Here is a 22,332-nt window from a genome sequence, read left to right as displayed (position 1 = left end):
ATTTCCTACTCAGCCTCCATTTTAAAAAAAAAACAAGTTAGTGCATAATTTTATACACAGTCCACTGCTATTTTTCGTTTAGAAGTGTGATTATTTTGACCCTTGTAATTTTCTTTGTTTCTTAGAACTGTCTGCCTTTCCGCAAGCAGCGCTTCTGTCTTCGTCTTCAGTTTCTTTCCGGAGTTCCGCAGCCTCCTGCCACTCTCTCTGGCCACCGGCGCCCTCTTCCCTGTGGCTTTGCTTTGTGTTCTTCCTTCCCAGCTGTGTTCACTTCCTTATGTTTTAAAAGTTATGCTGGAGTGCGGGGTGGTAATTTTTCTTTGCTCTGTAGTGACTTCATGAAATGTGTCTCCTCTCTTATTGTCTCTTTTTTTCGTTGTGGTATCTTTGTGTGAATATTGTGGAAACTTTTCCTTGTGTTTGAATGAGCTGCGGTTGCCTGAACCAGTTTGGGCAGGAAGATCCGAAGGGGAGGGGAGGGTTAGGGAGGGCTGAGCCTAGATGACCAGACTCATCGCTCAGCCTAAGGGCCACTGTGACTGTTTTTAAGTATTTCATCACTTCTGAACTACACACTTCTCCACTTTTTAATGTCTCTGGAGTCGAGATGTGTCTGGCCATCGATGCTATGTGGATGTTCTCTCACATTTTCACACCTCTGAAATTAAGGTCCATTTTCTAGACATAATGAAATCCTAGCTGGACTCAGTGAAACGGAACATGTCGTGCCACCAAGTGTCCTTCCACACCTCATTCCTGACATGGTTCAGACTTCTACCTGCAGCCTGGAGCTGTTTTTGGTACTGCTTACTTACATGTTGCTTCTGTGGTCCCTGATACTCATATCATGCCCTGCCCGCTCTGTTCCTAGCAGGACACACTAGGGATGAGGGATGCGTGATGAGTGTGGGGCTTCTTATTCTTGCCATTAATACTGGCTTACTATCGTGGAAATCATAGAAGCAATAGCAATTAATGCCTTCTGATATTATGTTGTTACTAAGCTATCTTGCAGGTGCACTCCATGTATCTTTAAGTAAAAGTTACATTTAATGTTATGCCAATTTCTCAGTAAACAAGCTTTTTGAAGTCTTGTGAATAAAATTAGGACACAGCGTGAACTCGGGGCCATTTGCCTGAGCGAGTGGTGGTCCTTTGCTAGTCCTTGATGATTTCGTCTGCTGATCTCTCTCTTTGTGCCCCCGACTCACAACAGCTTACGATCTGGATTTTTCCACTGTTAGAAAATTCCCTGTATCCCATCTTTCCCCCTGCACCAACTTCACTTCTATGGCTTCCTGTCCTACTTCTGGTATATTTGACCTCACATGCGTAAAGAAATACCCGAATTATTTCTATTAGTCTGATTGGAGGTATTGCTAGTGGGGGATTTGTGGTTCTGGTTGCTCTATATCAGCGGTTCTCAACCTGTGGGTCGCGACCCCGGCGGGGGTTGAACGACCAAAACACAAGGGTCGCCTATCTTTCTCTATATGAAAGATTCAAAGCCAGGCTCCTGACACACTCCTCCCAAACTGCATATTCAGCTCCACTGGGTAATCTAATTCTGGGCAGCCCTCATGGCTTATGCCTCTGCAACTCTCCACTGTTCCCCTGACACCTTTAGGATAAACTTCAAACTCCCTGCATTGCCTCCATCATGGCCTGCCTGGACCTCACCAACCTCTCCTGCCTCCTCCCCTGGTCTCCCCTCCATCCAGTCCAGCCTTCCCAAACTCTTCTCTTTCTCAAACATCCCAGGCTGATGCCTGCTCTGAGCATTTTGGATATCTGCTTCTCTCTCTGGAAAACTCTTGTCCAGCTATTGTAAGCACTTCTGTCATCTTTTCTCTCCCATCCACACCACCAACATGGCTATAATTATAATGAGCTTCATGAATGCTGGAAGTGACTTTCTCACAGGATTGGCTAGCAATGAAGAGGGTACAAACATCCCACAGGCCTGGTCTCGTGAACTATACCGTTCTAGGTATGGGTATAAAGTTCTGAACCTGTCCAGGTCCCAGCCACCTTCACAGAGGATTTTTGTGGCCTGACTCCAACAAGAATGTTCATGGAATCCTGGCTGCCTTGTGCAAGCTGCCTGCTCACTGATTCTGCTGCAGAATTCGGCCAGAGCCTGTTGTCTCAGGGAGGCTATTGTCTTCACCCCCTTCCATTGTCACAGGCTACTGATGCTGGCCACAAAGAAACCAGCAGTCCTAAGTCAGTCAGGACAAGAAGCACCACTTCACAGAAAAGAGAAAGAGGGGATAAAAAGGCACTAGGGTTGTAGTAGGAAAGAGCTTGGGACAACCATCCAGTTTCTGTCTTTCCCAGGGCTGGGTTGCCATGAGGCCCATGCTGAACTTTCTTTCAGATTCCACAGAGCCAGATGGAGACCCTAAAAGCGATTGTCCAGTACAGGCTGCCAATGAAGGAGAGCAATAAAAATAACCTGTATTCTGTAAGTGTGGGAGGGGCACAGAGCAGAGGGGACGGTGGGACTCTCAAAGGAAGTGGATAGTGAGCAAGAGAGAGGGCCAGGTTCCACAAAGGAAGTGCGCAGGCCTTAGAGACAATTTTTTAATGAAGAGTGTAGTTTAAGCAAAAGGATAATTTGTTGACTCCTGTGACTACAACTCAGGGTGTGGATTTCAGGCATGGCTGGAACTAGGAGTTCAATTGTGACCCAATCTCCATTTTGCCCTCTTAGTTTCTTGACTCCACTCTATGCTTGTTTTCTCCCATAGTCCTGAGATGGTCCAGTAGTTCCCAAAGGCTACATTTTCACTCATTCTTGTCTAGATAGCACTTCCAGCAAAGGCCCTGACTTTCATTGTGATTGGACCAGCTAAGGTCACGTGCCCAGACCCAATCCAATCACTGTGGCTCATGCAAATGAAATCCTCTGCCTTAAACCAATCAGGACTGACTTCTGGAATTGAGGGTGGAGTAGGCCCCATCCATCCAGTCACCAAGAAATTTGGGGTGTGGAGTAAAACCTGGGAAGGCAGAGATCAAATAATATCAAACTCTACTGTCTAAGCATTTTATATATATTAATTTATTTACTGCTTAGAACAACCCAAGAAGTTGTGTTCTGATATCATTTCCATATTATGAATGAGGAAGCTGAGGTGGCCTGCCTGGGAGTGCAGGAACCCGGAGCAAACAATGTGCATTGTAGGATGTTGAGCAGCATTCCTGGTCTCTACCCACTAGATTCCAGTAACACCCCCCAGTTGAAACAATAGCTTTTGTAAGAGGAATCAAGACTGGCAATCCTAACTAAACCTTTGCTTTAGGAGAAGCCAGTGGGACAAAATATGACTGGGGAAAGGGGATACTTGACATTCTGAGGTCACTTTTCACACTTCCTGAGTCTGGCCCCCACCCCGGCTTGTCTTTTCTTTCCACAGTGGGATGATTTCATGGAACTTGGTAATAGCATCTCTGATTTCCAGCTGGACCAGATCATAGCGAGCCAGAAGGTCAATCAGTGTGCTGTACTCATCTACACTTCTGGGACTACAGGCAGCCCCAAAGGAGTGATGCTCAGCCATGACAATGTAAGTGCTGTCTCTGCCTGCAGTAACCAGCGTGGTAGCATCCAGAATCCCTTCACTCAGGGGCAGTGGCCTTCAAGACCCACAGGAGCAGGGTGGCATTTGGGGGTCTAGCACACAGCCCATAATCAGTGGCCTATAGAGAGTCACATGGACATTTATGAGGGGCCAGAAGAGTGCAGGGGTTGAGATCATGGACTTTGGATTAGACCCAGGTCCAAACCTGCCTCTGTGATATTGAGCAACATATATAACATCTTCAAGCCTCAGTTTTCTCATCTGTACAATGGATGTGATATAATAGTTGTTCTGATGATGATATAAGTTAATATTTTCAAAGAGCTTAGAACCATGTTTGATTAAGTAGGTGAAGGCTGCCTGTTTGGGAAACACTTAGATATGTCTGGATGGAGTCCAAGACTGATGGTAATTAAGATAACTGTCAGGAAACAAAAGGGAATACATGCTAAAAGATGTCACTTATAGAAAATCCTAGAAACTCAAACTTATCTATAGGGACTGAAAACAGGTCAGTGGTCACCCAAGGAGGGGCCTGAGGGAGGCATCACAAAGGGACATGTGGAAATTTTGGGGGGTAATGAAAATTTTTGTATCTTTTTTTTTTTGGTCAGAGAGAGGGATAGATAGGGACAGACAGACAGGAACAGAGAGAGATGAGAAGCATCAATCATTAGTTTTTTGTTGCAACACCTTAGTTGTTCATTGATTGCTTTCTCATATGTGCCTTGACCGTGGGGCTACAACACACCAAGTAACCCCTTGCTCAAGCCAGCAACTTTGGGTCCAAGTTGATGAGCTTTTGCTCAAACCAGATGAGCCCATGTTCAAGCTGGCACCTCAGGGTCTCAAACCTGGGTCCTCCACATCCCAGTCCAACGCTCTATCCATTGCGCCACCACCTGGGGTGGTACCTTGACTGGGGGGGCTACAGCACAGTGAATGACCCCTTGCTCAAGCCAGTGAACTTGGGCTCAAGCCAGAGACCTTGGGCTCAAGCCAGTGACCATAGGGTCATGCCTATGACCAGTGACCTTGGGGTTTCGAACCTGGGTCCTCCACATCCCAGTCCAACGCTCTATCCACTGTGCCACTGCCTGGTCAGGCCAGATGATATTTTTCCAGATGAGAAACTGAAGCACATGGAGGTTGAATTACTTGGCCCAGGTCACACAGCAAGCAATCTGTGAGCAGATTCAGGATTTGAACCCAGGCAAGCTGGCTCCACTGTTCACATTTCTAACTATACTGTAGATCTGTGTGGCTGATGTACAAAGATATTTAAATAGGCAATATAAACACTTAAAAGTAGTTACAGAATAGTATACAGAATACAATATAATTTTTTTTAAATGAGAGGACTGGAGGTAGTGAAACAGACTCCCATATGCACCCCAACCAGGATCCATCTGGCAACCCCTATCTAGAGCCGATGCTTGAATCAATCAGCTGAGCTATCCTCAGTGCCCAGGCTAAAGCTTGAACCAACCGAGCCACTGGCTCTGGGAGGGGAAGAGGGAAAGAAGGGGGAGAGGGAGCGGAAGAAAAGCAGATGTGCCCTGACCAGAAATCAAATTTGGGATGCCCGTATGCCAGGCCGAAGCTCTATCCACTGAGCCAACTGACTAAGGCCATGAATTTTGTTAAAAACTAAAAAAGGCTCCAAGTGATTTGCAACTTGTGTAAGTTTTAAAAGCAGAAAAATGTCTGGCAGGACACACATCCATCTGGCCATGTTGGTTCTCTTCATGCGTCAGAAAGAGTGCTAGTTTTAAAATGAAGATTTTCTACTTTATAAGGGCTTTGCCCCCAACCTAACTTAATAGTTACCAGCACACCTGACATTTACACTGGCCATTCCCTCTGCATATCAGAGAGCTACCCAGCATGCTTCTTTACCTCCTTCCAGTCCCTGTTCAGACATTTCTTCCATCAGGAAGCCCTCCCCGACTACCATGTTTAAAATAGCAAACAGTAAACCATCTCATTTGATCCTTCATTCTCCTCTGGCTGGTATTTCTCTTACACTGTCATACAGTCATTTGTTTACCATGGCCATCAGCTACTTGAGGGCAGGGGGTTGTCTGTCTTGTTCACTGTTGTATCTCCAGTTCCTGGCACAAAGGAGACTCAGTCCACTTTTGTGGAATGAATGAATGAAAGGCATTTTATTAAACTCTCACCAGACCCTGACCGGTATTTATACTCTCAGTGTGCTTATATCTGGTGAGATAGTTTCGTAACATTGGTATGACAAGCATAAACCCTGGAGCGAAGCTTTGCGTTGCATCCTACCTCTCCTACTTGCTAGCTGTGTGACCTGGGATAAGTTCCTTAACTCCTTTGGATCTCACTTTCCCCATCTGTAAAACAGAGACTAGAATGGTTTCTACTCTTAGAATGGCCACGAAGGTTGAATTCTTTCATATACCGTGTCAGTTAGCTACTGCTGCGTAACAAGCCATTCTAGAACTTAGCAACTTTAAACACCAACAGTGTGTTATATCTGGGTTTGGAATTTGGACAGAGCTCAATGGGATGTTTCTTCTGCCCCATGCAGTGTCAGCTGGGGTCACTCAGCTGTATTCAGCTGTTGTTTGGGCCAGGCAGGAAAGTCCAAGAAGGACTTTACTCATGTGCCTTGCAGCTTGGGCATCCTCACAGCACAGTGGCTCAAGGTTGTTGAACTGCTTAACATGGTGGCTAGCTCCTCCCAGAGCAAACATCTCCTTATACCAACACAGAAGCTGCAGTCTATGAAGGCTCAACATCAGAAATTACAGTGTCATTTTGCTCCATTCTGTTGGTCAACAAGTCACCAGGCCAGTCCTGTGAAAGGAAAAGAAAACAGACTCAGGCTTTGAGTAGGAGGGTGGCAGAGAATTTGCTGCTGTCTTTAACCCACCACACATAAATAGAATGCTTAGAACAATGCCTGGCACACAATGAGCCATATCAGTGTTAGCTATTGTTAGTTTTTAAGTCATCATCATCCTCTTTATAGTAAGAACTTAAAGCTAGCCCAATATTCTCAACATATATCAATAGCTCAAAGTTTCTCCCATTTATAGGGTAGTAACTATTTAACACACTGAGAAAAACACATGTTGATTTCTCACAAAAACCCCAAGAGGTAAGTTGTGTTGTTCATGCCTTCCACAGATGGGGAAAGAAAGGCTCAGAGAAGGGAACTGACTTGCTCAAGGTCACAGAACCAAGAAAGGTCTGAGCCAGGATCTGAACCCAGGAGTGCCTACACTGTACACAGTTCACACACGCTGAGCCTTTCCCTCAGTAAATGGGTGTGGGGTGCGTTGGAGCACAGGCTGTGAGTGACAGGGCTTATAGAACAGAAGTAAAATCCCTTCATCCTAAGGCCCAGAGAGGGAAGTGGGACTAATCTTGAGGGCCTACTATGGGCCAGGTGTTTTGCATACATTACCACACTTAATCACTTCTGTTTCCTCATTCATTCATTCATTCATTCATTCATTCATTCATTCAACAAAAATGTATTAAGCTTGTACTATGTACTGGTGATACAGCATTGAACAAAACAAGCTCAGTTGTGGCCCTCAGAAAAACAGAAAGGGAATGAACATATAAAACCATTTGATCTCCAAGATGACAGCCAGATGGCCAACAGACACATCAGAAGATGCTCATCATCACTAATCATCAGGGAACTGCAAATCAAAACCACCGTAAGATATCCCTTCACCCCTGTCGGATTGGCTATCATCAAAAAATCAACAAAGAACAAGTGCTGGCAAGGATGTGGAGAAAAAGGACCCTCCTTGTGCACTGTTGGTGGGACTGTAAATTGGTGCAGCCACCAAGGAAACAAGTATGGGAGTTCCTCAAAAAATTAAAAATAAAACTATCATATGACCCAGCAGTCCCACTTCTGGGTATTTATCCAAAGAATCCAAAATCATGCCTGACCAGATGATGGCACAGTAGATAGAGCATTGGACTGGGACGTGGAGGACCCAGGTTCAAAACCCTGAGGTCACCGGGTTGAGTATGGGCTCATATGGCTTGAACATGGGCTCACCAGCTTGAGCGTGAGGTTGCTGGCTTGAGCGTGGGATCATAGGCATGACCCCATGGTCGCTGGGGCTTCAGCCCACAGTCACTGGCTCAAGCAAGGGCTTTCTGGCTCTGCTGGAGCCCCCACCCCCACCCCCCGTCAAGGCACATATGAGGAAGCAATCGATGAACAACTAAGGTGCTACAATGAAGAATTGAGGCTTCTCATCTCTCTCCCTTCCTATCTGTCTGTACCTCTCTATATCTCTCTCTGTTTCTGTCACCAAAAAAAAAAAGAATCAAAATACTAATTTGAAAAGACATATACACCCCTATGTCCATTGTAGTGTTATTTACAATAGCCAAGATATGAAAACAACCTAAGAGTGTCCATCAGTAGACAATTGGATAAAGAAGATGTGGTATATATTTATTTATATATGTAATGGAATGTTACTCAGCCATAAAAAAGAATGAAAGCTTGCCATTTGTGACAACATAGATGGACCTAGAGGGAATTATGCCAAATGAAATAAGTCAGATAGAGAAAGACAAATATCACATGATTTTACTTTTATGTGGAATCTGAAGAACAAAATAAGTGCACAGACAAAACAGAAACAGACCCACCCATAGGTACAGAGAACAAGCTGATGGTTGCCAAAGGATGAGGGGGTGGTACAAGGATGGGAATAAAAAAAAAATTAAATAAAATAAAGAAAGCCATTCAGGTTATAGTGAATGATACCTAGAGAATTAGATGTTAGTGATATTTAAGCAGAAACTTAACATGTGAGGAGTCAGTCATGGGGAAAGCTGGAAGAACAGCAGTCCAGGCAGCGAGAAGAGCCAGTGCAAAGGCCCTGAGGCTAGATCCTGCCTGATGTATTGGAGAAACAGCACAGAAGCCCATGTGGCTGGATTAATGAAGTAACTGCTTACAAGAAATTTATGATACCAGAGAGAAATACAGACTACAAAATTATACACTAAAACTTTACATCACTGTATGCATTGGAGAAAGAAAAACATTAATATGTTAGTTGTTGGGTGTTTATGGGATGGGATTATGGTTGGCCTCTTTGTTGAACAATATTGGTTCCAGAATTTTATACAGGACAGGAGACAGCTCTCTGCCCATTTTACAGATGAGGAAATAGAGGCTGCAAGGGATTTTAAACAAATAGCCTAGGGTCACCCAGCTAGCAAATGGAGGAGTCAGAATTTGATTCACGGATACTTAACTGAATCCTTCAGACTTCTGACTTTCCAGGTAGATATTCTGACTCTAGGATCTGTTGTTGGACCCAGGGTGTCTATTTAACCCCCAAAAGCTGCCACTGAGCTTTTTGTCTTTTTTTTTTTACAGAGACAGAGAGAGAGTCAGAGGGAGGGATAGATAGGGACAGAGAGACAGGAACGGAGAGAGATAACAAGCATCAATTCTTCGTTGTGGCACTTTAGTTGTTCATTGATTGCTTTCTAGCTGCCGCTGAGTTTTAGAACTCCTTCCAGCTGCAGGCAAATTAGTTGACTCTCTGTGCTTCTGTTTTCTGTCATAAAATAGGGGTAATTGTACTTACTGACCCCAGCGTGTTATGATGAGGATGAAACAACTTAATGCTTGTAAAGGATGAGAGTGGTGCCCACCTCCTAGTAGATGCTTTGTGTTTGTTAAAGAATTGCATATAAGTGGCTGTCCAGCCAGGATAAGGCACCCTGGATTGTAAACCCCACTTTTGTTCCAGATCACGTGGTTGGCCGGGATGCTGGCGAAGGACTGTGGCCTGTCTGGCGCCCCAGAAAAGCAGGAGGTGGTGGTTAGCTATCTTCCCCTCAGCCACATTGCAGCTCAGATGATAGATGTCTGGGTACCCATGAAGATCGGGGCATTCATCTACTTTGCTCAACCGGATGCTTTCAAAGTAAGGCTGATGGGGATGGTTTCATTAAAGCCCCAGTTCCAGTGCTTCCTTCTCTGTTTAATTTTATGCTTCATTTAGCATTATTGAAAACAGTTGACCACATTCTTGTAGTTTTTATTTTTACCCGTGTCAGGGCATCCATGTATGGTTATGTAGATTGTACACTGAACATCCCAAGACTAAGATGTGAGGGGTACTGGAAGCGCAATGTGTGTGTAGTTCTTTTTTATTTTTAAGACAGTATTCCCAACTTTCCCAAACTCCAAAAACCAAACCTATCTCAAGGCCCTAATCACATCTGTAAAGTCTCTTTTGCCATGAAAGATAACATATTCACAGGTTCAGGGGGTTAGGATGTGAATATCTATGAGATGCCATAACTGTGCCTTCCACACTCTATCAAACAGGCTGTCGTAGGACCTTTTGCAACTCCTCCTAGAAGGTTCATTTTTCTGTTCTTTGTGTGAGTGATAACTCCTTGTCATTTAGTTCTCTGCTTAAATTTTTTCTTGGCCCTTCTCACATCCCCCAAGTTTAGTGTTTGAGATGTAGTAGTTACTCAATAAATAGTTTTTTTGGCCTGACCTGTGGTGGCGCAGTGGATAAAGCGTCGACCTGGAAATGCTGAGGTCGCCAGTTCAAAACCCTGGGCTTGCCTGGTCAAGGCACATATGGGAGTTGATGCTTCCAGCTCCTCCCCACCTTATCTCTCTGTCTCTCGCTCCTCTCTCTCTCCCTCTCTCTCTCTCTTTCTCTATCCTCTCTAAAATGAATAAATAAAATAAAAAATATATATTTAAAAATAAATAAATAGTTTTTGGCTGAATACATAATGTATACACATGCACTCACCTACAGGACCTGAGAAGGCCCCATTCTCCTACATCCTCATCAACCCTGTAATGTCACCAAAAACTTGAAATAATCAACCTGACAGCTGAGATAGGTCTTTCACAGTTTAAGGAACTGACAGGCTTTCCCAAAGTGGCCGCACCATTTTATATTCTCACCAGAAGTATATGTGAGTTCCAGTTTCTCCTCCTCACTCACATGTCATCTTCATTATTATGATTATCCTGATGGATGTAAAGTGGTATCTCACCCTTTTCAGTGGCATTTGCCTAATGACTCATGGCAGAGAAGTTTTCATGTGCTTATTGGCCATTTGTATATATTCTCTGAGAAAATGTCCATTCACATCTTTTTGCCCATTTAAAAATGTGGTTGCAGCCTGACCAAGCAGTGGCACAGTGGATAGAGCATCGGACTGAGACATGGAGGACCCAGGTTCAAAACTTTGAGGTTGCCAGCTTGAGCACAGGCTTATCCGGCTTGAGCGCGGGGTCGCTGGCTTGAGCATGGGATCATAGATATGACACCATGGTCACTGGCTTGAGTCCAAAGGTTGCTGGCTTGAGCCCAAGGTCGCTGGCTTGAGCACAAAGTTGTTGGCTTGAGAAAGGGGTCATCGGCTCTGTTGTAATCCCCCCACCCCTGGTCAAGGCCCATATGAGAAAACAATCAATGAACAACTAAGGAGCCACAATGAAAAATTGATGCTTCTCATCTCTCTCTCTCCCTTCCTGTCTGTCTGTCCCTATCTGTCTCTCTCTCTGACTCTCTCTCTTTGTCTCTGTCAAAAATTAAAAATAAATAGATAAAAATAAAAATGTGGTTGCATATCTTCCTATTCTCAAACTTTAAGGGTTCTTTATACATTCTGGATATAAATTATTTCTTAAATATATAATTTGCAAATACTTCCTCCCAGATCTGTGATTTGTCTTTTCGTTTTGACTCTGAAGTCCTACTTCTTTATTTGTTTTTCTTTTTTTTCATGCTTTTGGTGTTGTATATAAGAATCTTTGCCCATTCCAAGGTCACAGAGATTTTCTTCTGTGTTCTTCTGCAAGCCTTTCAGTTTTAGTTCTTACATGTTAGATTGGTAATCCATTTTAGGTTCACTTTTCTCTTTGGTAAAAATTAAGGCTACAAATTAAGCTCTTTTTTCATTTTTGGGGGATACGAATATCTTACACCATTCAATTGCTTTGGCAGTTTGATTGAATGTTAATTGATTACAAATGTGATGATCTAGCTCTGGGTTTGATATTCTAGAAGTTCCATTGAGCTATATGTCTATTCTTACACCAAAACCATACTGATTTGGTTTTCCTGGCTTTATGGTAGGATGGCTATCTTGTCCCAGTTTGCTGGGGACTTTCCCAGTTTTGTAACTGAAAATTCTACATTCCAGAAACTCCTTTAGTTTTGGGAAAACTGGGATGGTTGATCATCCTATTTTATAATAAATTTCAAAATCAAGTAGCAGTTTTTCCGATTTTGTTCCTTTCCAAAATAGCTTTGGCTATTATAGGCCCCCTGCATTTCCATATCAATTTTAAGATCAGCTTGTTAATATGAATGAACAGGCCTGCCTGGACTTTGATAGGGATTGCATTGAACCTATAGGTCAGTTTGGGGGAGAAATTTTAACAGTTGTAAAATATTCCACTGCATGCTTGGCCAACAGATTTTTGGTTTGTTTTTTTTTTACCAACCTGCCACTTTCCATCCTAGAGAGAGATCTAATTGGCTGCCAGACAGTCAATGAATTAGCTTGCTTGGGCCAGGAGCTCACCTTATCCAATCAGCCAAGAGAAGGATGTCCTGGGCTGAATTGAGTGGCTGGGCTGAGATGGACATCTGGGGTCCAAGAAAGGTTTAGGTATGGCTAACCCAGCTCTGTCCCATGCAGGGCACCTTGGTCAGCACTCTAAAGGAGGTACAGCCTACCGTTTTCCTGGGGGTGCCCCGAATTTGGGAGAAGATGCAGGAGAAGATAATTGAAAGTGGTGTCAAATCTTCAAACTTAAAGAGGAAGGTGTTTTCATGGGCAAGAACTATTGGCCTAAAGATCAATACAAAAAAGATGTTGGGGTAAGTGAAGGGCCCAGTGGGTTGGGTGGGGAAGGTGGTGGCTGAGGGGCTCAGCCTTCTGCACCTGGGACCCATCATCCTGTTTGGATTCAGGGTTATAGAGCTTTCCTTGGCATTGTTCACAGGACAAATGACACCACCATAAGTTACCACATGGCGAAGGCACTTGTGTTCAGCAAAGTCAGGAATGCCCTTGGCCTTGATCACTGCCACCTTCTAATTAGCGGCGCTGCACCCCTCAGCACACAGACTTCTGAGTTCTTTTTAAGCCTGGACATGCCTATAGGCGAGATGTATGGTATGAGTGAAAGCTCAGGACCTCACACTGTGACTACTCAGACTGACTACCGGATTTTAAGGTACTGGCCTCCTGAACAGACCCGCAGTCCTTCAGCAACACAGGGCCCGGGGAAAGAAGATGGGAGGTGGTTGGGCCTCTGGGCTAAGATGAATTCTGACTTGGTGCCTCCAGAAGGATCCCTGTTCTCCTGCTCCCAAGCCCCAAATCTTCATAACCGGGGGAAGTCCCAGTTGTCAAGAGTCCACTGACTAAGGGAAGGGCTCTCAGAACGTTGCATGGTCTCCCCCTGATAGCCACTGGTGAGCTCTGCCTCCAGAAAGACCACCTGCGCTTACTCACCCAGGTTCACCTGCTGGGACCTCAGGGCCCTTTATCTCCGTGACGCTCCCTCTCGAACACGTCCATGGGCCTTTTCTGGCTTTCTCCCAGGCTGTAGGATTGAACCTAGTAACTCTGAAACAGTAAGAATACCAAAGGCAGGGTCCACTCTGGGTCTGAGAGTTCGATTCCTTCGCAGAACCTGCCGGGTGTCTCTCTTTCTTTCCTGCCGCTATGTGCAAGGCCAGTTTGTCTGTCATGCTTGGCCAGGTTTCACTGACTTTAAATTAAGTTGTAATCCAATTTGGTCCTGGGAGGTGGCAATTGGAACATCTGCCTACTCTGTCGTCATCTTTGAATCTTCATCACTGACTTTAAATTTAGCAAAAACTAACTTCAATCTTCTTAATCTGCAAATCATCTCTTGCCTTTTACTTTAACTTGTAAATTTGATTTGTACCTCAGTATCTCTTCCTCTCCACTCCACAATCTTATCTGCGGTCTGTTTTCTGCAGAACCCAAATGATTTTAACCAAAACAAAAGGATATTCCTTCTCTAAAGAGAGGTGACACTGTCCCAACTCTGGAGGAAAGGTACAAACTCCAACAAGGAACACATGCACACAGAAAAATCAGCAGGTATAAAATGATAGAGTGAAAAGTTCCCTTCCTCCTGCTCCAAACCTCCTGTTCACCCTGGGTGAATTTGCTGGGCTGCCATGACAAGATCCCACAAACTTATACACAGAAATTAATTTTCTCACAATCTGGAGACTAGAAGTCCAAGATCAAGATGTCTGCAGGGCTGGTTCTTTCTAAACCTTGTGAGTGAGAATGGGTTCCATGCTCTCTCCCAGCTTCTGGTGCTTACAGGAACCCTGTAGCATCCTTTGGCATCATCCTAATCTCTGCCTTCACTTTCACATAGCACTTCTTTGTGTGTGTGTCTGTGTCCACACTGCCCCCTTTTTATAGACAACAGTCATGCTGGATTTGGGGCCATGCTTCTCTAGTATGACCTCTCCTTAATTTCAATTACATCTGCAAGGATCCTGTTTCCAAATTAGCTCACATTCTGAGGTACTGGGAGTTAAGATGCAAAATAAAAAAAAAAAAGATACAAAATATAAAAACAGGTGGGCACAATTCGATCCATAACACCCTCAAAGAGGCAAAATAACTACACCATAGTCTTTTAAATTAATAGTGCATTGCCTGACCAGGCAGTGGTGCAGTGGATAGAGGGTCAACTTCGGATGCAGAGGACACAGGTTTGAAACCCTGAGGTCGCCAGCTTGAGCACAGGCTCATCTGGCTTGAGCACGGGCTCATCAGCTCGAGCATGGGTTCACCAGCTTGAGCGTGGGATCATAGACATGACCCCATGGTTGCTGGCTTGAGCCCAAAGGTTGCTGGCTTGAAGCCCAAGGTCACTGGCTTGAGCCCAAGGTCGCTGGTTTGAGCAAGGGGTCACTCACTCTGCTGGAGCCCCCGGGTCAAGGCACATACGAGAAAGCAATCAATGAACAACTAAGGTACCTCAACGAAGAATTGATTCTTCTCATCTCTCTCCCTGTCTGTCTGTCTGTCCTTCTCTCTCTCTCTCTCTCTCTGTCTCTCTGTCTCTCTTTCTCTCTCAGTCTCTGTCTCTCTCACTAAAAAAAAAAAAAAAGAATGCATTACATATACACTTTTATCTCAAATGGAAGCATTTCCCACATAAAAATGGACACAAAACTCATCCTTTCTGCTATGAGTTCAGGAACCAAAACATGATATCCCTCTGGATTCATAATACAAACTTCTACTCAGTTTTGACTCACACCATCCAAACTCAGGAACCAACAAGTTTTGGTTACTAAGAGGTTCTTGTAGAGATTGTTTTCTATCAGAGCAAACGGCTGCCTCGTTTTTAACAACTGCATAGTATTCCACTGGGTGGATATAGCATAATTTATTTAATTGGTCCCTTTTTTGATAGATATTTAGGGCTTTTTTTCCTCCATTTTTTTTGTCACCATAAACAACACTAAAGTGAATACTTTATATATATACCATATGTTTTGCTAAATCAATTGGAGGAAATGGTATCCCATCACAACTGACCTTTACATTCCTTTTATTGTAAATGAAGTTGAAAAAAATCTTTTCATACGTTTAAAAGCCATTTGTATTTCCTTTCCTCTGAACTCTCTGTCACTATCATCTACCTCCTTTTAAAACTAGATTATCAGTCCCTTTATTATTGGTTTGTTGGCACTCTTTATATATTAGGAAAATCATCCCTTTGTTTTTGTATGAGTTGCAAATATTTTACTCCTAGGTTTATAATTGAAATTTAGTTTTAGCTAAGGTGATTTTTGCTGTGCAGAATTTTTTTTTCTTTATATGGTTGAATTTATCAACCTTTTCTTAATGGCTTCTGTGTTTTTCTACATCCCTAGAAGGGCCTTCAGTGGGGAAGTCATAAGGAAGCTCTTAATAAATTTTTAGCTTCTTTGGTGTACCTTATTTTTTCTCTTGCAAACTAAGGGAATCCCTACAATTAGCCCTAAAGCCACAGGCCCTTTTACTGGTGAAATAGATCTCAGCAAAGCCTCCCTCCCAAATGTTATCTCTAGGAAAATAAGCCTTATAAGAATTCAGATTTCATATATTGCTATTATCTTATGGAAGTAACTTATTTTTCTTTTTTTGAGAGAGGAAAGGACAGAGATGAGAAACATCAACTTGCAGTTATATCACTTTAGTTGTTCATTGGTTGCTTCTCATACGTGCCTTGATTGGGGGGGGGACTCCAGCCGAGCCAGTGACCCTTTGATCAAGCCAGCAACCTTGGCCTCAAGCCAGCAACCTTGGACTTCAAACCAGCGACCTTTGGGCTCAAGCTAGCAACCCCGCACTCAAGCTGGTGAGCTCGTGCTCAAGCCAGATGAGCCTGCACTCAAGCTGGCGACCTCGGGGTTTCAAACCTGGGTCCTCCGCATCCCATAAATATGGTTCTGATGCTCTGTCCACTGTGCCACCACCTAGCCAGGTTAGAAGTGACTTTAACCTCTGAAGAAATGCTGGTTGTTGTCCTGGTCTTTGCCTGCAGGTCTATATATCTATCTGTCTTCTAAAAGATGAGGGGTTTTGTTGCTATTCTTAAGCCAGAAGCACTCTGTCCTTCTCCCATTTAATGTGGAGATTAAAACCTATAACTTCTGGGCGCTGGCCGGTTGGCTCAGTGGTAGAGTGTCGGCCTGGTGTGCAGGAGTCCTGGGTTCGATTCCCGGCCAGGGCACACAGGAGAAGCGCCCATCTGCTTCTCCACCCCTCCCCCTCTCCTTCCTCTCTGTCTCTCTCTTCCCCTCCCGCAGCCAAGGCTCCATTGGAGCAAAGTTGGCCTGGGCACTGAGGATGGCTCTGTGGCCTCTGCCTCAGGCGTTAGAATAGCTCTGGTTGCAACACAGCGATGCCCCAGATGGGCAGAGCATCACCCCCTGATGGGCGTGCCAGGTGGATCCCGGTCGGGCGCATGCGGGAGTTTGTCTGACTGCCTCCCCATTTCCAACTTCAGAAAAATACAAAAACAAACAAACAAAACAACAACCCTATAACTTCTGTGTTTCCCAGTTCACCAACTATTTGAGAATTTGACTCACTGGATCAAACACCTGACAAACACCTTCTTATGCCCCCAGGTCCTGGGGAGAATGAGAGAAACAAACCCAGCCTGGGCCAGCTGAGCAGAGTGTTAGGAGCCTGAGCTATAGACCCAGGCTGATTTGTGTCCGTGACCTTGTCTTTCTAAGCCTCAGTTTCCCTGTTCCCATTCCCTGGCAGCTGTGGCAAAGTCATAAGCGGGTGTCAAAACATGCTGTACAAGCAGAACGATGATGGCACTGGGGAGGTCTGCATTTGGGGCCGGCACGTCTTTATGGGCTACCTGGAAAGGCAGGAAGATACCGTGGAGGTCATTGATGAGGAAGGCTGGCTACATACCGGGGACTTAGGCCACGTGGACAACCATGGTTTCCTCTACATCACTGGCCGCATCAAAGGTACTGGGGCCAGGCTCTGCAGGGGTCTCCTGCAAGCAGGCCCACCCTGAACATCTAAGGGCCTGGCATCCCAGCACAAATGGGCCCTCAGCTCCCTTCCTCCTGTGGGTGCACAGCATGGATATACAGGGTCATTCTGTCCCGCACAGCCCAGCTTTGTCCTTGTGCACAGCTTCTGGTTCTCGGCATGATGGACCTGGGAAAGATGCCCACTCCAGCCCTGAAACCTGTTTCTTCCCCTGTAATTTGAGAATAATAATAATCTACAAAATTATAATGATTAAATGAGGATGAAATGAAATAATTAGAACAGGGATTGGACAACTTCTCCTGTAAAGGGCCCGATTGTAAATATTTTTGGATTTTCAGGACATATGGTCTGTCGCTGCTGCACAGCTTGGCAGAAGGACAGCAGGGACGCAGCCACAGACAACGTGTAGACAATGAGTGTGACTGTGTGCCACTATGAATGTCGTATAACTTTCTTTAAACATTTTTTAAGTGTATTGATTTTAGAGAGAGAGGGAGAGAGAGGAAGAGAGAAAGAGGGAGACAGGAACACAGATTTGTTCCTGTACGTGCCCTGACTGCGGAACGAACCAGCCACCTGAGCACTTTGGGGCCACTCTAACCGAACAAACTCTCTGGTTAGGGCTCATGTGATTTTCCTGTATCATAAATACTATTATTCTTTGGATTTCCTTCCCACCATTTAAAATTGTAAAATCCATTTTGGGCTCATGGCCATACAAAAACAGGCATAAGGCTGCATTTGGCTCGTAGGCTATGGTTTACCAACCTCTGATGCAGACCAAGCATTTGACCCTGAGCCTGACAGAGGGAGTAGCTACTCAGTAAGTGGGCGGTGTTAGCACTATTTCCATGATAAGCAACAGAAAACTCTTCTTAAACAGGTTTGAGTGAAAAGGGGAAACTTGTTTCAAAACTGAAAAGTCTTTTGCTTCAGGCATGGCTGGATCCAGGTGCCAAAACAATGGCACAATGAATCTCTTTATCCTTCTCTTATGGAGCTATCTTCTATGTTGGGGCTATTCTTGAAGAAGCTTTTCCACATTTGGTGACAGGATGGCTGCCAACAGTCTGGGCTTACCCTAACTCCCAAGAGATGTGTGTGTGTTATTCTCAATAGTTTCAGCAAAAGTTTTAGTCCGGACTCTCACTAGGTCGCATCTCAGAATGAATCACTGTAGAGGATGGAATATGCTGATAGGTCAGAACTGGTCACGTGCTCACCCTATTGTTCACCTGCCCAAATCACATAAAGATGGAGAGTAGTTAGTTCCCTTGGGTAACACCACAGTGCAATTATCCAGATGAATCAGTGGGAAGACAGCATGTCCATCATTATTACTACTGTGAAAATGACATCACTCGAGGTGACTGCGAGATCCTGAGATGAGGTGGAGAGAGTTTGGGTACGTGGAACAGGAAGCAGCCAGCATCCCAAGATGAAAGAACAAGTGAAGAATGTGTCTGCGGTAGGAGGAGGAGCTCTTAGAGAATATTAGAGGTTTACGGGGGGAAAAGTGACACAACGTTTTTTAGACATACCAAAATTAGGGATGCGACACAAAACCCCTGGGTAAGACTGGACTTAAGTTTTTGGGGGGTTGCCAAGTGATGGAAAAATCGGACAGAGAGACAGGATATGGCCAGAAGCATTTCACTATATTCCAAGTGAGACATTAGAGGGTCTGGACCCAGGGTATGAGGGACTGAGAAATAGGCAGTAATGAATAAGACACTGTCCAGGTGGAGTGCACAAGATTTGGACACTTCATGGAAACTTGAAAACAGGAGAGGAGGGGCAGTGACTTTGGGTCTGTGGCTTGGAGAAGGGCAGGTTCCTCTTCTGCTCCTGGGGTTCTATAGGTGAGTGGCTATCTGTGCCAATATCTGTCCCCTCAGATCCTCAAGAGGGTGGGGGTTTCATATTGTTGTGGTTGAACTCACATGGAGCTGTGCACTGTTCCAGAAATCCTCATCACGAGTGGCGGCGAGAACATATCCCCTGTTCCTATTGAGAACATGGTGAAAGAAAAGATTCCCATCGTCAGTAATGCCGTGTTAGTGGGTGACAAGGAAAAGTTTCTAAGTGTCCTGCTGACGCTGAAGGTAATGTGGGTGCCCTGCGGGATCTCTGCCCCAGCGTCCAGAGGGTGCGCCCCTGCAGGTTCCGGATCTCCTCCTCGGTCCTGAGGGCTGGTGGGGAGTCTGTGTGTTGGGTGTGGTGACAGGGGTGTCTTGGGGCAGTGTAAGATGAACAGGTTGAGTGGAGAGCCGCTGGACAAACTGAGCTTAGAGGCCATCAAGCTGTGCCGGAGGCTGGGCAGCAACGCGTCCACTGTGACTGAGATTGTGGAGCTACGAGACCCACTGGTCTACATGGCCATCCAGAAAGGCATAGACGCTGTGAACCAGGAAGTCTCCTCTAATGCACAGAGGATTCAGAAGTGGGTCATCTTGGAGAAGGACTTTTCCATCAATGGCGGAGAGCTGGGTGAGTGGCCTGGAGAGCTGGTGGTCTTGGCAGTTGGAGGCTGGGCCCTTGCTAGTGTCCAGGACCATACAGGCTCTGAGGAGACATGCCCTATTCTGGGAATCAGAGGGTCTGTGGGACCAGCTGGGGACAGAGAGAGGGAAGCTGCCACTTCTATCTGACTGGTGCCCAGTTCCTTCGATCACAGGCACACAGACACACAGCTCCTTCCACCCATGTAGCCACATCCCCCACTTTGGGAAGAAAAACCAAACTCCTTATATAGCTCCATGTGAGCTCTCGCCATCTGACCTCTCCTTGTCACTTACTGCTCCCCAGTGATGGCAAAGGTGGTGCACACAGGAAGTGGGCCACCAGCTAGCCCCAGCCATGTGACCGTTATCTAGTCATGCACAGGGCATGTGGACTTTTATCTTTACAACTGACCTGGCTTCTCTTTTCTCAATAGGTCCAACAGCAAAGATCAAGAGACATTTCATAACCGAGAAATACAAAAAGCAAATCGAAAGCCTCTATCACTGATTTGACTGACAGAGCTGCTCTTAGCTGTCCCTATGGTGAGACTGACTTTCCTGGGCTGTGCCTCGAGTGAGTCCGACAGAGGTAGTCTCCGTGTGGCAGGCAGGGTCTATCAGCTGAACTGCAGAGGCCATGTGTGCACATATATCCACATTCAGTTGCCATGGGTCTGGGTAGTATCTGGCCTCAACTCATGCTCTACCAGAGTCATGGCAGGGCACACAAACTTGTTCACGGTTGGCCACCAAAGTTGTTAGTTGTTCTTCTGGCCTTTTCCACATGTCTCAAAGATGGAGCAGAGCAATTTTCCCATGTAGGACTAGAATTTTTTTCATTAAACATCCAAATGTTTCATTGTGGCTTATTTGGAGAAGGCCTTCTGGCCAGAAACTTTGTGCGGGTGGGGGGTAGTTCTACTAGTCAGGAACCTAGGGAATGAGCTATGTTGGCCCATCCCAGATGGTAAGGGATGGAGAGTTGAGTTACTCCAACCCACTCCTTTTCCTCTCCTTTCCCCCAAGTTTCATCCAGAGGAGCCCCTAGGACACCATGAGTTACTAGATGCACAGTGCAGGCAGAGTAGAACGCATGGCCAGTTATCCTAAGGGCTACTTGTAGCCCTTTCACAGTGAAATCATTCCCTCTGACGCCCCCAACCAACACACTGCATTTACCTACTAGGGCTGTTATAACCAAGTGCCACAGACTTGGGATCTTAAACAGTAGGAATATTTTTTTCTCACAGTTCCGGAGGTTGGAAGTCTGAGATCAAGGTGTGGGCAGGGTTGGTTCCTTCTGAGGCCTCTCTCCTTGGCTAGTAGATGCTATCTTCTCCCTATGTCTCTGTGTCCTCAAATTCTCCTTTTGATAAGGACACCCCAGCCACATGGATTGGGGCTCACTCTAATGATCTCATTTTAACTTGATTATGTAGGTAAAGATATCGGTCTTCAAATAATCATATTTTGAGGTACAAGGGGTTAGGACTTAAACATATAAATTTGGGAGCGAGGGGATACAATGCAGCCCATAATACCACGACAGTCTGTTTTCTTTTCTTCATCATTAATTGGTTTAACAACTCCACATCTTCACTTGTCAAAGTCTGTGGGTGAGCCCAGCAGGTAAACACATCATTCCTCATCTTTTGAAACATTTCCAATTTCACTTTGCGTTTGGGTAAGAGATCATCGACACTGATTGGGGGATGGAAAATGGACCCTCTATACCAGCGCCGCTGTCCACAATGTGACACATCTGAATTGAGGTGTACTGTCAGTGTAAACTGTGCATTAGGTTTTTTTAAACTTTCTTTTTTTTTTTTTTTGTATTTTTCTGAAGCTGGATACAGGGAGAGACAGTCAGACAGACTCCTGCATGCACCCGACCGGGATCCACCCGGCACGCCCACCAGGGGGCGACGTTCTGCCCACCATGGGGCAATGCTCTGCCCCTCGGGGGCGTCGCTCTGCTGCAACCAGAGCCACTCTAGTGCCTGGGGCAGAGGCCAAGGAGCCATCCCCAGTGCCCGGGCCATCTCTGCTCCAATGGAGCCTTGGCTGCGGGAGGGGAAGAGAGAGACAGAGAGGAAGGAGGGGGTGGGGGTGGAGAAGCAAATGGGCACTTCTTCTATGTACCCTGGCCGGCAATCGAACCCGGGTCCCCCACACGCCAGGCCGACACTCTACCGCTGAGCCAACCGGCCAGGGCACTGTGCATTGTTTTGAAAGCTTAATACCAAATTCAGAACATAAAATGCCTCCTTAATTATTTAAAAATATTCATTACATGTTGGAATAATATTTTGGATATACTGGGTTACATAAAATATATCATTTAAATCAATTTCACCTGTTCCTCGTTTTGTGGATACTAGGTGGTTCACAAGCTGTTTTTCTTGGACAGTGCTGCTCTGAAGTTCATTGGACAGGGACTCAAGTTATTCTCATTTATAAATAGGCCCATTCATTTGGGAATATTTTCATCTTATGGTAACTGTGAGGCCTCACAGAATGAATACATTTTTCAAGGACTCCCATGTGATAACTTGTCTTTCTCCTCTCTCTAGTCACCAACAGGAAGGCCTACCTCATCTTCATACATGAGTTACTGCTCTGGGTAGGGACTTTCTCTTGTTTTCAAG

General features: G+C 45.2%; 1 protein-coding gene across 1 annotated transcript; it reads left to right on the top strand.

Annotated features, from left to right (window-relative positions):
• Window positions 1–2,434: 2,434 nt before the first annotated feature.
• Window positions 2,435–20,192, top strand: ACSBG2 (acyl-CoA synthetase bubblegum family member 2). The gene is made up of 9 exons (XM_066253365.1): window positions 2,435–2,467; window positions 3,423–3,572; window positions 9,368–9,544; window positions 12,303–12,484; window positions 12,610–12,843; window positions 16,932–17,149; window positions 19,146–19,285; window positions 19,424–19,670; window positions 20,119–20,192. Exons 1-9 carry the CDS (start codon window positions 2,435–2,437, stop codon window positions 20,190–20,192), a joined length of 1,455 nt encoding a protein of 484 aa, XP_066109462.1.
• Window positions 20,193–22,332: the final 2,140 nt, after the last annotated feature.

This window comes from Saccopteryx bilineata, chromosome 1, assembly GCF_036850765.1.
Source record: "Saccopteryx bilineata isolate mSacBil1 chromosome 1, mSacBil1_pri_phased_curated, whole genome shotgun sequence".
In the NCBI taxonomy this organism is placed as follows: Eukaryota; Metazoa; Chordata; class Mammalia; order Chiroptera; family Emballonuridae; genus Saccopteryx; species Saccopteryx bilineata.
This window is presented reverse-complemented; position numbering and strand designations above follow the sequence as displayed.

Bases quoted from the DNA above. Each gene is read 5' to 3' on its own strand.
- ACSBG2 (XM_066253365.1), top strand. From the start codon at position 2,435: ATGAAGGAGAGCAATAAAAATAACCTGTATTCT. The intron at 2,468-3,422 runs GTAAGTGTGGGA...TTCTTTCCACAG, and splicing joins ATAAAAATAACCTGTATTCT to TGGGATGATTTCATGGAACT. The intron at 17,150-19,145 runs GTACTGGGGCCA...GCACTGTTCCAG, and splicing joins CATCACTGGCCGCATCAAAG to AAATCCTCATCACGAGTGGC.